Genomic DNA, 16,249 nt, shown 5'->3' with positions numbered 1-16,249 from the left:
CAATAGTTGGTCACTGACAGACAACTCCCCAGAAGCAAGAGAACATTGACGAGACTGAGCGGAAGGAGAAATTATTAGACTGTCTTGGGTGGCAAGATAGTCTGCTTGTGAGAGAAGAAAGGAAGAGCCAACATTTGGGCGGATCCTGGTGTAGGGTCCAGCAGGCAGCAACTTGCTAAGCAATTGCACCAACAGACTTGTGGTACTGCAGGATCGGGCTCTGCACCCATCATCAGTTATCTCCGTTGTAGCTGTCAGGCACCTGAAGCGGTGTGCCCATGTCCTATGCCAGATTAAAGCCGGTATAAGCGCCTGCTTGTGGTCCTTGTGTCCCACAAGTGGGCTGCATGACCGTGGCACTGCTAAGTCTATCGTTGGGTCGGGACCAGTCCAAAAGATTATGTGACCAGAGAGGTGCCCTGGGGGAACCTTGTGAAGATGTGAGGTCATTGTCATGAGGCACTGTGTGCCACAGATAGCACCTGGCTTTCGCCACTCTGAACAAGTCATCATCTGTGGGCATGTGGCCGTCACCCTCAAAGAAGAGGGGTGGTACGATCTCCACCCACCATTGTATCTCGAACACTGAGGGCTCTTTGGCAGAATCTTCTAGAGCACAAAGACTTGTACCAATGAACCAGGTATTCATGCATTATTGATTGTCTAATGGCATTCTATGATTTCTGTGTAATAAAGTACTTTTTCCTTTCTACAAAGAGAAGCACTGGGCTGGGCACTGACCTTACTGGGCTACTGTGGGATGGTATTGAGACTTGTGACTGAGAGCTGGGGAGACCTCGGTAGAATCTCATTGTTTAAAAGCTAAACAGCCACAAAGTGAACAGAGCCTACCTGGGGTTAATCAAGGGATTTCCATATTATCTGATCTCTTCGAGCTGACAGTAACCTAGTGAGGCAGAGTTTAAAAGGTATTGATGGGTGTGGCCTGCAAGAAAAGTGCGCAGCAGAGGAGAAGGAACATAAAAAGATTGCTCTTGGGTCAATGTAAGAAGGCCCAAAAGCTATTCATTTAGAGCCTCCAGGAAATGTAAATTGTAGCGTTTTAGGGGGCCGACAAACTGTGCAACCTTGACATAAGGCCAATGTTTTTCAGGATTGACCAATTTAGTTTTATTAATATATTTTACTTTTGGTTTTATGGGTGGAGTTTAATCACCCAAGACTCTGGGGCACTTGAGAAAGGAAAGATTTAAGTCTTAATCAGTGCTCAGTAGGCTAGTGGCTTGGATTATAGGCTTTCATAAGTCCAAAGCTTTTTATAAGAAGACATCTTCTCACTATTAGTAAAAGGATGTCTACGTAATTCTGTAGGGCTGTATTCCAAACATGTTGTTCATGATACTACAAAGAAGAACCTTGAGAGGATTTCAACTGAAGAAATGACCTGGACCAAGTGCTCTTTCTGTGGACATCAGAGTCCTCGTTCAGGCTTTGCTACATTTATGTGATGTCTGCAAGTATTTCCCCACATTGCGTTGCGTAACAAAGCTGTTGGTTTAAACTTGCTACAAAGGTAGCCTAGCATCTCCTATACAGGCTTTGCATGTTGCTAAACCAATTGTGAAGCTTTATTAGGAGAATTGTACATTTCTTTAGAAATTTAACTACCCATCATTCATGCAGCAAGTAGCAGAAACATTGTTGTGGATTTCAGTACTTGAGTAACCCCTATACAAAATGTTTCCTCAACCTAGAGAAAGATGTGCCAAAGTTCTGGACAACTTAATCATTTCTTCTCTGCCGTTCCACCTTCATGCACCCTTGCGGCCACTCAAAACATACACATAAGCACTGTTTTCATTTTGGCGTTTGGGGTTTTTGGAGCTGTGACTCAATCTTGGTGTCACAAATCTTGTCAAGACCATTAGATATTTCCTTGTTTGCGGGTTTCATAACTTGGAAGAGAGATGACAACATTCTACATTAAGGGGGTCATTCCGACCCTGGCGGTCCATTACCGCCAGGGCCGGGGACCGCGGAAGCACCGCCAACAGGCTGGCGGTGCTTCCTGGGCTATTCTGACCGCGGCGGTAAAGCCGCGGTCAGAAAAGGGGAACCGGCGGTTTCCCTCCGGTTTTCCCCTGGCCCAGGGAACCCTCCACGGCGGCGCTGCTTGCAGCACTGCCATGGGGATTCCGACCCCCTTCCCGCCACCCTGTTTCTGGCGGTTCTTACCACCAGGAACAGGATGGCGGGAACAGGTGTCGAGGGGCCCGTGGGGGCCCCTGCACTGCCCATGCCACTGGCATGGGCAGTGCAGGGGCCCCCTAACAGGGCCCCACAAAGATTTTCACTGTCTGCTTAGCAGACAGTGAAAATCGCGACGGGTGCCACTGCACCCGTCGCACCCCTGCAACTCCGCCGGCTCCATTCGGAGCCGGCATCCTTGTTGCAGGGGCTTTCCCGCTGGGCCGGCGGGCGGGCTTTTGGCGGTTGCCCGCCGGCCCAGCGGGAAAGCCAGAATGGCCGCCGCGGTCTCCTGACCGCGGAGCGGTCATTCGGCGGTAACCGCATGGCGGGCGGCGACCACCGCCCGCCGCGGTCAGAATGACCGCCTAAATGTATGTTCTACTGATATGCAATTTCTGGTATCCCTGACCATGCATGAAGAGTTGACCACAGAAGGTGAACACAGGCTTTCTAAAGAAAATACCATTATCCTGGACTCAAGGGGAAAATCTAAAACCAAATCCAGATTTCAATTGCAACAAATCTAAAATGACCTTTGCTAAAACTTTTAGTCCAAAAGAATTTAAATACCCTTAATTTGTGTATTTAGTTGCAGTGCTTTTAAAGCATTGGGTTGTCTTCCAATGCTCAGTTCCAGCTGTGTTAACAGCAATTACTTCACTGTTTGAGAGTCAGAGGGCTCAGGGTTAGAGGTGGCGTTTGATAGTGTAATGTTTTTCCCAGGTTTAGGGGTGAGGATAGGAATGGGGTGGCTGGCAGGGTAGTAAGAAACGTACTTCACAGGCTGAGAAACCCTACTGTGTGGTGGGTCATCAGAGAAGGAATATGTTACAGAACATCTAGCTCTTAAACAACTATAGCCTAAACCACTACTGCTAAACAACTAAAAAGTCTCTACAACTAAGTACTGAACAACTACTGTCTAAACAACAATTGTGCCTGAATAACAATTGCCTGAACAACTTATATATATATATATATATATTCTAAACAACTAATAAACCATAAAAACCAAAAAGAAAACCTTACCTTAAAATTAGTTGTTCAGGCAATTGTTATTCAGGCACAATTGTTGTTTAGACAGTAGTTGTTCAGTACTTAGCGGTAGAGACTTTTTAGTTGTTTAGCAGTAGTGGTTCAGGCAAGTGGTGGTTTAGACCTCGTTGTTCAGGATGTTTCCCTCAGAGAAGCTCTCTTCGGTGGCTGTGGGAAGCACGCGACTGGGCTACGACACAACAATAAAGGCAGACAGGGGTAAGGGCTGGACTCAATACTGTCTCTTGTATTCATGTCTGCCTCCTTTACTCTGATTGGATGTCAGTGGTACTGGATGGAAGACTGTAGAGTTGTCGCGTATGCGCCCAATGTCATAGATACAGTACAGCCTTCTGGGAACCAATAGCTGCCAATAAACATGTCCCAGACATCTAGCCAAAAAGCTGCCTAAACCAGGCGATGGCCAGGGCAAGAGACCAACATGCAAATGGGAGCTGTGCGTATCCCAAAGAGGAATCTCCCTCGAAAAAGGAGAACTAATAGCCCCCTGAACTGCAGTGATAGAAAGTTAGACCTTCGAGGCGCGGACCGCTCTAGGGAGCAGTTTGTGGAAGCGTTGCAAAAGGTGGAATCACTGCTGTAAGGAGCCAACAAACATGTCAAAATCAAGAAAGGATCCTAGGGTGTCTTCATTCCTGTGACTGTCCTCATACTCTGGGAGGAGTCAGCGATCACTCTGGCTGGTATTTAGGGAGACAAATATCTTTCGTAGAAGATGTGGCTTAGGGGCTATAGTGCTGGGTGTGCAACAGGAGACCAGCGTTCTAGTCCAAACTGAGGGGGTTATTCTAACTTTGGAGGAGGTGTTAATCCGTCCCAAAAGTGACGGAAAAGTGACGGATTTACCACCAGCCGTATTACGAGTCCATTATATCCTATGGAACTCGTAATACGGCTGGTGGTATATCCGTCACTTTACCGTCACTTTTGGGACGGATTAACACTCCTCCAAAGTTAGAATAACCCCCTGAGTGTCCCTGGGCCTCCCCTTCCTTATATGGAAAATCTGTGAGCGCTCAAACTCAAGCTGAGCAATATCATAAAAAATAGCCATTTACATCGCTTGCTCCAAGGAACATAGGGTCGGATTTAGATACTGGCGGACAAGTTACTCCATCACAATAGTGACGGATATCACGTCCGCCGAAATCTAAATCCCACCTTCAAAGGACGGGATATCTGTCACCAGTGTCACCAGTGTGACGGACTAAGCCATCTGCATATATCTAAATCGGGCGCTAAATGGTGGAGAATGGAGTTGGGCTGAATATTTGGAAAAGGAGAGGCGCTGTGGGACAACTATATGCCCTTCATAAGAGGCACCAACAGTTTTGGAGTGGTACCTACCTTTGATGGCTGATCCAGTCCCCAGTGTACGTGTCCCCATTAGGATAGGTGTAAACCCCGTGGCCATGTCTCTGGTCATCTGCCCAGTCTCCTGGAAGAAGCACAAAGGAGTTGTTAGGTGAGCAGAAAAACGCCATAACTTAGATTCTCAGAAGTATTTGTTTAAACAATTTCTCTTAGCTTGTTTTTATCCTTTTCGTATACATCAACAATGAGTAAGATGGGGTTGTAAACATAACCCCATATAGTAGAACTAAATCATAGAAAGACAGCTGGATCAGTACTGCTGCAATAATAACATGACTATCATAGCAGTCAAGATACTGGTAAATCAAAAAGGAAAAGAGATTATGTTACAGTGTGGCATAAAAGGAGAGCTATAACGTCGGAAAGAATAAGGCCAACATAGACAGAGTAGCTCTGTGTTACCTTGAGACATGGGAATAGGTGGGGTTAGTGTGAAAGGAGGGATGCATGGCAATGGTAAGGGAATAGGTGCACCTCTAGCTTCCACAGCCTGGACCCTGACCTACCTCATGGTGTGCTGATGGAGCTGTCTGCTAGTGTCCTGTGTGTGTACTCAGTGAGCAGTGGTGTAACAAAGGCCACCACAGCCCCCGAGCTCCAGGCCTTGAGAGCTCCTGAGTGAGTCCGCAGGGGGCACCCTCCATGTACTGTGCAGGGAGCCCCTTAAGTTTCGCTACACTACTGTCAGTGGTTGGGTAGCATTGTAAGGTTTCTCCATATTTTCTTGCAGATGGAGGCCTGAGTTATATTAAACACTCATGTCCAACCAGATTAATAATTCCTTATAACCAACCTGCATGAGTCTGGGAGAGGGCGGTGGGGAGTTTGGGGCTGGGGTATTAGGGAGGGGGGCTCAATGACTTCCAGAATCTCAGAATACATAACTTTGCGACAGCCAGTGCAGTAGTGAACCACCTCCAGTGATATCAGACATATCGCATCAAACGACTCCAGAGGCAGACACCTGAGAGTGGAATTCACAGGAGGGTCTCATACTCACCAAAATGTATTAGGACAGGACAAGACCATGAAAATTGGAGAACATCACAGCATGTCTGGTTACAATTCCAGCAATTGGAGCGAGGGCCGACACTGGGAAAGTAGAGCTTTTGAGGTGAACAGCACCATTCCTGTAGGATCTTTAGTAATGAATGAATGTGAACCTGGCTCTCTAAGACCCTTATCGTGTAATGACAAAAGGTCAGGACAATCCCATGTGTTCAGAGTGAGGGAGCGATTGTGGTCGACAAGACGTTGTCAGTTTTGATGCTCTACAATCCCGAGACCATCAGGAGCTCCCATATCCTAAAGTAAATTCGTACTGGAAATGTGGGTGCAGTGTAAGGGGGCATTCCCACCTTAGACTTTGGACAATGACAGAGTTGCTGGACCTCCATAACAGGGACATGTTTAATCCAAACTCTGGTCGGAGTTCCTGAAAGCATTTCAACGAGCCTTGAATGACTAACGGCCTGGTTTAGATTTCAGAGGACAGGTTACTCTGTCACTACGGTGACGGACATCCCATCCGCCAAAATATAAATCTCACTATTTCCTATGGGATTTAGATTTTGATGTTGTCTGATCCTGATTGCAATGTGCTCCGGGGCTAGAAGAAACAATAAAGGTGACAGTGGGCAAACTTGTCACGTCCCCAGCCTCACTGGGAATATTGTGGACACAAAATTACTACAGCTTCTTTTGGCAAAGCCAGGTCCTAATCCAGTCCCTAAAGAGATAGCCATGGTCTTCAGAGTCTACCCCGTCAGATGCCTTCGCTGCACTGAACAATAAACTTTTTTATCATCCTGGTCATTTCGCACCTCTCATAAGAGGTTCTGCAGTCCTTATTTAGGGCCATATGCATGAACACATTTTTCCATAACAGAATGGGTAGAACCCTTTGATACATCTGGACCTTGGCCCTCGGTGGATCTTCCAGGCACAAACCCAACTTGAATAGGCTGAATAAGGGTGTAGATGACTGTGTTAAACCTGCTGACTTAATAGTACCCAATGAAATGTCATTAGCTTATGGCCAGGAAGGTGTGCTCTTCCTATGCCCAGCTATTCAGCAAATTTGTCAAATTCTTTTCCATTACACGATTGGCAACTGTCAGACTTTGCAATCTCCGGTATCCTAATAGCTAAATATACGTTGACTAGTGCTTGAATCACAGTAGCTGCAGTTGGCACCACTTACAGTTAGATGCATCATGAGGTTGAGGGACACTTCCTCCCATATGTGTCTTGGGTGGGCAGACATTCCTGTAGGTGTACCATACTGTACCCTGGGAGCTGAAGTCCCAGCACTCTAGCTGGGCACCATCTTGGATAGCCCTGTGATCATTTGTAACAATCCTCAAGTCCTTGTCATATACAAACAGATACACAATTCAAGGTCCCTGACCTCTCTGGGGCTTTGATACGTGCAATAAATGTACCTTTCATAGTGAACATTCTTGTGAGGCATTAAGAAGGCCACTAGGCTGATTTGTGTTTCATGTACTATCTTTTCAATCCACAGCAATGGTCTTTATCTCTAGTTTGTGAACCCACAATGTATCTGGGGGCCCAGGTCACAAATATTTGAGGTCTGACAAACTGAGGGACTGTATAATGATGCTGTTTTATTGTCTGGATTCTCTGCTCTATACGGTGCATTTCGGATTTTAGTTTTCCACTCTACAATGCGTTATTTTCAGAGGATGTGTTGAATTACAGCCAAAGGCACTTAGCACTGACCTAGTAAGAACCAGTAGAACAATTGCTCCCGGGCACCAGATAAACCCCTCGTTCAAAATATATTTTAAATGCATTTTATCAGTGTCACTCACAGAAATTATTTGTTAGGCATTTCAAAATGTTCCCTCTTTAACAATAGAACACTGTTCATGTAGTGTAATGTGCATATTTATCTATATTTTATCATTGTAATTGTGGGCTGCCTATATATGTTTAGATTCCCTCACTGTAATTACGGTTATACCCCCATCTCCTACCATGAACTTGTTACTCTTGTGTTTATTATAAGTTCAAGTACAACAATATGAGAACACCCAACGTGTAACATCGTTTTAACACCCCAGATATACTTTGTGGCATCCCTGATGCATGGTTTGTGTTATATAAAGTTGCTTAAGAATCAATAGATACATTGCAACGTAAACCATCACACAGAAAATAATCAACAAGACACAATAATACACATCTAGATGACCAGAGACTGTTTCCACATAATAAAACAAAAAGACACTAAACCATGAAGGTGGCCAAACTCAGGGCTACATCACCAATCTGCCCATCAATGTACAAACACATCAAACCCAACCCAGAGGCAGATATTTTTGTGTGCAAGTCCTGCTCTTTGAAATATGTTAAATCCAGCCTTCTGAGCGTAACCAAAGGCTCTTCAAAGTACCTCTAAGCTGCTTGTTTAGGCGAGTCTTTGAACACAATGATGTGTACCAGTCAATATTCGCTTGGAGGCTCCAAGTTTATGAACCCACTGCCCCATCTGCCTCATGATGGATGATCCCTTAGCACCAGCATTTATGCATCCACCTTACAACGCCATACCAAGATACCACTACAGACTAATTCAGCCCAAATGGTGATCTGCTCCCTTGGCCAGTGGAGTGGCTAAAAGCCACTATGTTTTGCCTGCAAAAGGAAAATACAAATAACCAATAAATACTCTGTTTTCCTTTATGACCTTGTTTGCCGTTGGCATAAGTACCTTCATATTTAGATCCATCTGGATACATGAACGTGCCTTGCCCCTGCTTCTTGTTCTGGGCATATTCTCCGATGTACCGGGCTCCATTCTTAAATCTGTAGGTTCCCTGTGATGGTTGTAATGGATAAAGCACTGGTTACAGATTATAAAAAAATAGGAAACTGCTTGAAATACTTCTTATTTCCATCAGGGGAGACAGTGAACAACAGCATGTCCACATTACTGAAACAAACCAAACTGGTGACTGATATTTGGTGGCAGGCAGCAAGTGGGAAAAACAGAAAATGCAGGGAAGAAAAGCTAAAATAACTTTCATGTGGCCTATATTTGCAAATATATACATTTTTATATGTGTTACTTGTCCAGAGTTGTTTTCAACCACCATGATGAGGATGTCTGTCCAGATGAATTCTAAACTTTACACCTGAGTGAAGCTATGGTTTCCTTTCATGTGATTGCTCCCGCCACGTCGTGATTGGCCAAACCCACAACTCACCTACGATATCACTGTTAAAAAAATCAGCTTCAGAGGCAGATATACTCTATATAGTGACACCTAATTAAAATAATTATCTGTGCCTCTATATTTAAGTTTAACACATGGTTGTTTCAAAAATATATGAAAGCTAAGACTAATAATGTGCAACCCTGCAGACCCCATAATAATAATAAATGTAAACAAGAAAGGGGGTGGGTAGTGGTGGTAGAAAGAGGTGCGCTTCCCACACATTGAGCAAGTATAATCAATAGTAGTTCATGCCGAAAATCGTGCAAACATGGGGTGGATTATGGTGCTATGCGGTAAGATGCTCCACTACCCAAGAGCATAAGGTAGTGCTTCAAAGAAACACCAAACATGAAATGTAGCACAGAAGCCACAGCACTCAAAACAATGTTCATAATAAAGATGTCCTCCAGTTGAGTGGGTTATAGTGGATTCCTTTAATTAGTAGACAAGGGCATCAAAGAGATCGGTTGAGCTTTGATCCATAAAGACAGACAAGTAGTCAGTTGAGCATATGTGACGGGCACTTTGGAGACTCATCAGCAGAAGTGCACCAACTTATAACTATTGATGACTTCTTAGTGAGGGCAGTGGATTTAGTATCCAATGAAATAAAACTTGCTGAGAGGCGCTTGTCATTGACTACGGAAGATTTAGCCCCATAATATGCGCCAGCTACTGCAACCCCCGCCACTGTCGAGGATTATGTCCCTGCCTGTGCTCTTAGTGCACAGGAGGGGATTGATCTCTCTACCTCTGGGGTCCCAGAAGTGTATATTTTAGACTCGGCAAGTGTTGGCGAGGGAATGGAGCAAACGGATAATATTGCTATTCCTCAGGCCTCCCGAGTGTGGGCCCTTTAAATAAACAGAGAAAAAAGGCCCCCAAACATCAATTGGACTAAAACAAATTTCTGAGGGACCTTCTTGATTCTAAATTATCTCCCATCTAAGAATACCTTTCCTCCACTGAATCTAAATTGTCTCAAATTATCAATTCTGTTGAAGGGTGTGTGTGTAAAAATGCTACTGGTCAGACCAACGATCCCCCTTTACAACAGCCACAACAGCTTGTCGTAGCTCCAGCAGCACAATTACCTGAAGGCGCTGCTCAGTCCTGTGGCTTGCAGAAGGTGTCACAAGTGTGTGGGGGGGATCCCTCAAGAATAAGGTGATGGTTTGGCTGAACAGCTCTGTTAACAGTCAGTGGATTCTGAATACAGAAATTATGTTTGTCAGGAGGGTGGACAGTATCGGGCCACTGGGGAAAACCTATGCAGGAGATACTATTGTTGTGAATGTTCGCATCCCAGCTGTGGCAGACAACATTTTGGCACAAGTTAGTAATGGTAGAGTGAAATCTAGCCCATAAAACATTTACCGTTAGGATACTTTTATAGGCACTTGTGTCAGGTGCCCCCAAAAGATAACTGGTGTAGGGCCACCAATCATTTTTACACTGCCCATTGTGTGAATCCTCCCCTATCCCTCTGTAATAGGTTTATGCTGCTATCTGGTATTGAGGACAACAACCGACTCTTTGAAGTTAACCTCATCCTCCTAGTCCAGGGGCAGCGAGCGGGTTGTTGCCTTTAATTCTTGTCATCAGGTTGTCCCAGATGTGGAGGATGTGATTGCTGAGCGTCTGCAGATCAATGACGGCCCCTCCTAGTTGTGACACCCCACATGCGGGGTGGGGGCACCCTTGTGGTGTCATGGCCTGCCTTCACTCCCACCTCTTTTGTCTCAAAGGAATGTTGCTGGGCTCTCTAGTAAACTGGATATCGGTGAGTGGCATGAACTCATTCAGAATTATAGCATTGCTTGTTACAGGAGACCTGGTCCTGTGACACAGTATTCATCAGTGGTTTTCTTTCTATCCCCGGTCCGGCTTTACCTTCCAGTGGGGGCCATCACAAAGGGGGCTTATTGACCCTGATCGCGGTTTCCGCTGGCTGGACAGTTGTTAAAAAGTATCCTGATTCCCCTTGTTTTCAGACAGTGACACTTAGAGTTAACTCCGGGGAGACCTTGGTTGTGATTCATTTTTATCATCGGAATTTTGTGACTACAACGATAGATAAAGTGGTCTCCCTTGATCATGCATTGGAAGAAATTCTGCGCAACCTAAACATGGATTAAGTCATAATTTGGGGTGGGGATTTTAATTGTAAATTATGTCCAATTGCCAAGAATGTCAAATGTGGCCAGCTTTGTGGTGATTTGGAGGACTTTGCACATTTTTAACATACACCTTGCGGAGAGCATCTTAATGCCATTTTGAATAAGTGGCCAATGTTTATTACAACTGATCTAGTAGGCCCAAGTCTCTCAGGGGATGTTACTTATTTTGGCCAGGGGAGGGGTAGTTTAATTGATTTTATTGCTTTGCCATTAACCCACAGACTTAGGGCTTACAATTTTGTTATTTTGTCTAATTGTTTAAGTGATGATTATTCGTTGTCAGTTTCCCTTGCTATAGGAAGAGCGGTTCATCAAGCAGCTGTCAGTGTTCCCCCTTTCCTCTCCCATCGTAATAAGGGGATTCTACGCAAATAGGCGTCACTGGATCCTCAGGTAGTCCTGACAGATCTTTTACAGATAAACAGGGAGGAGTTTACAATATGCCTGGATTTTGAGGCAAATCCTAATCGTGTTTTGCAGGCCTATGAAGGAATCTGAGGTAGTGTCTCGGGCCTTTTAACTAGTGAGGAACAGTCAAGAGCCCCAAAGGTGGTTCGACTCAAGGTGCTCAAAAGCCCATAGGGATCTTATCTTTGCCTTGAAACAAGTCCCTAGAGATAAGGAGACCATGAAAGATTGCAGGGCAAATTGCATTCTTCCTCTCAGTAATTACTAATGTGTAATCAGGAGAGAAGCCTGGGAAAAGTTGCATGTTGCAACAAAAAGAAATGACACCCAGCTTTTTTGGGAAGTGGTGAATGCTCCTTATTTTTCTGATACTCATAACATTTCCATTGAGGTGGTCATCCCCCCGGGAACTTGGGTAGAACATTGTTTGAAGCCCTATGGCAGCAATCTTGGTGAGGTCGATTTTATCGGCCCTTTTGACCAACATCATCTCCAGGAACGTACCAAGCTGTTAAGTCCCTCGCTAGATGAGGAACTTCCGCCCAGATGCGGTGTGCAAGAAACAAGGCCCCAGGGCCTTATGGGGTGTCTGTTGATATTTTTCTTGATAACCCTGATCTTTGGACGCCAAAACTGACTTACGTATTAAGCTCTGCGATTGAGAACGGCTCCCCCTAAGAAACGGTCCAGCATGATAATTGTGCCTATATACCAAAAAGGCCGATAGGGCCGATCAGTGTTGTTACCGCCCTATTTCGGCCATTGATTCTACAAGCAAAATTCTGAGTAGAGTTTTGTTAAGCCGGCTTAAATCTTGGGTGATGGACCAGCGCTGCTTCTGTGAAGTTCAGTATGGCTTTAGGAAAGGCCTGGGCACAGTGGAGCAGTGTTTTAATCTTCACTGACTCATCAGCGAATGTACTTTGGTTAAGAAAGGTCAATTACATCTTGCTTTTATGGACTTGAACTCGGCATTTGACTAGGTGAACAGTGGCAAGCTCTGGAACAAGATGCTAGGTATGGGCATTGATGAACCATTGGTTTATAACCTGCAAAGCTACACAAGGATGTCACGGGTCGCATCAGATATGGTTTGGAAGGAAAATGTACAGACCCTTTTAAGATGTCACATGGCGCGAGGCAAGGGTGTGTGCTTGTCCTGGTTTTATTCTGCCTCTACATTAACGGCTTAGACAAATGTTTGAAAGAGGCAGAAGCAGATTCTCCAAGGGTAGGTGCTAAGAAATTCCCAGCTCTTCTTTACGCCGATGACTGTCAACTGATGTCTAGGACAGGGGTTGGTCTTCAAAAGCTTTTAAACAAATTTGCCTCCTTTATGGGTGATCTTGGTTTGAAGACAAACTCTTTTATGGGTGATCTTGGTTTGAAGATGAACTCATCCAAGAACCCATGTGATGGTTATGGGTGATGCTCGCATGGACCTGACATCATACTATGTTCAGGGTGAAAAATTAACAGAGGTGCGAACATTTACATATTTAGGTCTCCCTTTTGGCAGCAAAAGCATTTGGTCTTATCTTATTGGCACTAGGTGCCTTCGATTTGCACAAACCATAGAGGCTCTTTTTAAGTTTTTTTTAAACTAGATTCAGGTTGGGTATTGCTCATTTTTTAGTAGCTCACCCGAGCAATGAGTAGTCTGAGTCCGCCCTTGATCCTTGTCCCTGTGACTCCAACTCTTCCCAGTCCCTTTGTTCTTTTGCACCTTGAATTCAGTGCCCAGGATAAAGTTTTCAATACCGCTGCTAAAAAGTCTGAATATTAGGAGGTGCAGGTCTGCCTTATTTGATTTTCAGCTTTTACAGTCTGCAAACATATGTTTGAGCATTTATAAGTTTACTTTTGCTGCTGTGAAACTTAGAGGATTGGTGGGGAAGTGACTGTTGAGTAATTGTTTATATATGAAATGAATTGATGGAGTTTTATAATTATTCTACTATTTTTCATTTCTATTGTATATTATATTTTTTATGTTATACTGTCTTTTATGGTGTTTTTACTGAATAAAGAATTGATTGATTGAATCCATCATTTCAAGGATGACCCTCTACACAATACTTCATCTATGAATCACCCAAGTCATCAAAGAACCTTTTCTCATGTGCGTCGATTCACCAAAATGCCAGGGGTGGTGGAAATTACATCACTCACCCTTTGACCATACTGACAGCACAGGAAATGAAATCAATTAATTTTTGACCCTGAATATAATTAGGAATTGGTGTCATATGACCTTAACTTTGGAGACCTCACAATAATTGACACTGTAAAAGGACCTGAACTTCATAAGTACTATACACAACACAGACAAATGTTTGTTTTGGTAACCACACATATATGGGTACTGACATGACCTTTGAAAGTGGTGGGAAGTAATACTTGTCATGAATTGTAGAGAGCCAGACCTTTTCTAGGAGGATTTGGGGGTTTCTCCATATGAAAATGTTGGCTTTGTTGGAATCAAATAGTGTATTAAAAAGCACATTTTTCACATAAATGTGCTAAAAAGCAATAGGCTCTGAAATGACACCCATTCATAGTCAAGTCTTTTCATGGTGAGCAAAGTCAGAGAAACCTGACATCTCCAAGGAGTTGACCTCATGGTTTTCAGAATGTGCAGTGGGTGCACTTATATGTCAAAAATTACCTCCATTGTGCCAGGTCTTTATTTTATCATGCATGCCCCTCATCTGTCATGGGTGCACCCTTATGTCAAAAATTACATACGATATGCCAGTGTCCATGTATCTTATGTAAAAATTACCTCTAGTGTGTCAGGGACAGTCTTTCATCAAGGTTGCCCCCTCCCCTATGCCATCCCTTTCTTCTCTTGTGTTAAGAAGTATATCCAAAGAGCTAGAGCCACAGGTGTCCCCATGCCAATAAATTCCTCAAGTATGGCAGTGTCAGCATTTTCCATGGGTGACCCATATGCCAAGAGTTGCGTCTGGTATGCCAGTACCAGTATTTTACCAAGGGTGACCATTATGCCAAGAATGAACTCCAGGATGCCAGCATTGTGCCACAGGTGCCTGTCATGCTACAAGTTGCCTCCAGTATGCCAGCAGCAATGCTTTTCCTGCATGCCCGTGTAGGCCAAGAATTACCAACAGCATGCCAGGGCGTTCTTACCCACGCTCACTTACATTCACTCACTCTCCCTCATTCATTCTCACTTACTTGCACTCATTCACTCTTGTTAAATATCTTGCGCTCACTCTTAGTCACTCACTCATTCATACTCACCGACACTCCTTCTCACTTGTTATCTGTCCATCCAAAACCAGGCATGATGGCAATCCTCCTCTCCTAGACAATAGAAAGTACTCCCTGGTGGAACACAACAAGCACCTGCTGTACCAATACTCTCAGATCTGCCAACACTTGTGACTCAGCAGGTCACAGGGTATTCTTAGGCCACCTAAATATCTAATTCAATGTATTTAATCCTGGTTCCTCAAAGCCATTTCCAGTTGGTGAAAACAGGGCAATGTCTACCCTTCAGCCAAGCTCTATGACTTGTGATCTACACCCAGCCAATAAAAGGAGAGGAGAGCAGGTCCCCATCACCCCCAGAAGAGGGTCTGACCTGCTCGATGATAGTCTATTTAAGACAGAAGTCATCCATTCCTCCTTGGTACCATCTGCCATTCCTTTCTCCTACTCTGGCCTGGTTATCTAGGCCACTCCGCTCCGCGTCAAGTCACTGTGGCATTCAGGAGCACAAATCTATGAACATTAAGTTCTTCCTGCCATCTTCAACCCCCTCCTTCTTACTAGCCACCCTCCTTTGTCACGAGCCTCTTAATCCCCTATGTCCAACCTTCAATCAGTCTAAAGCCATATCTGCAACCCAACCATTACAGCCATAGGGACCAAGCCTTCATTCAGCTCCACTCCAGCCTGAAGTAGCCTGCAAATGTTAAAACCCCAGGCTCAAGCACTGTGCGGTACACACAAAGGCTTCCGGCCACCCCTCTTCAAGAGGCTTCTCAACAGGAGCCTCAGATCTGCCAACTCCAAGATCAGCACCTTGGCCAAACCCCTGAAGCCAAGTCTGTGTAGAGGGCCATGTGCTTTGAAAGACCTACAAGTAGAGCTGCTGGAGGAAACACACCTCGGACTCTGGCAAAACCTGGAACTGCTGCTGGCCTGCCTGTCTTTCTGAGCTGAGTCTCATGGGGTCTCTTCTATATGCACTTTTAACCCTATATGCTCTCCTTACTTTACCTTTCATACCCTCTCCCTCCTATATCCACCATCACCCTGAACTATTTTTGGCTTGATCAGTTGCATTCCCTGTTTCAGTTTGTTAAAGAAGACATCCAAGTTTCCTTTAGTGAAGAAAACATACATATAGGCGGTCATTCTGACCACGGCGGGCGGCGGTCGCCGCCCGCCATGCGGTTACCGCCAAATGACCGCACCGCGGTCAAAAGACCGCGGCGGTCATTCCAACTTTCCCGCTGGGCCGGCGGGCGACCGCCAAAAGGCCGTCCGCCGGCCCAGCGGGAAAGCCCCTGCAACGAGGAAGCCGGCTCCGAATGGAGCTGGCGGAGTTGCAGGGGTGCGACGGGTGCAGTGGCACCCGTCGCGATTTTCACTGTCTGCAAAGCAGACAGTGAAAATCTTTGTGGGGCCCTGTTAGGGGGCCCCTGCACTGCCCATGCCAGTGGCATGGGCAGTGCAGGGGCCCCCAGGGGCCCCACAGCACCCGTTCCCTCCATCCTGGTTCTGGCGGTGGACACCGCC

At 45.1% G+C, this 16,249-nt stretch overlaps 1 protein-coding gene across 1 annotated transcript in view; it reads right to left on the bottom strand.

Moving 5' to 3' along the window:
* The window catches only part of RSPH1 (radial spoke head component 1), a 64,931-nt gene that overhangs the window by 42,083 nt on the left and 6,599 nt on the right, over positions 1–16,249 (bottom strand). The window contains exons 3-4 of the mRNA XM_069202972.1: positions 8,381–8,486; positions 4,615–4,705 (exon numbers count right to left, since the gene is read on the bottom strand). Coding sequence (XP_069059073.1) covers positions 4,615–4,705; positions 8,381–8,486 — 197 coding nt within the window. The remainder of the gene's footprint in view (positions 1–4,614; positions 4,706–8,380; positions 8,487–16,249) is intronic.

Source organism: Pleurodeles waltl, chromosome 8 (assembly GCF_031143425.1).
Source record: "Pleurodeles waltl isolate 20211129_DDA chromosome 8, aPleWal1.hap1.20221129, whole genome shotgun sequence".
Classification (NCBI taxonomy): domain Eukaryota; kingdom Metazoa; phylum Chordata; class Amphibia; order Caudata; family Salamandridae; genus Pleurodeles; species Pleurodeles waltl.
This window is presented reverse-complemented; position numbering and strand designations above follow the sequence as displayed.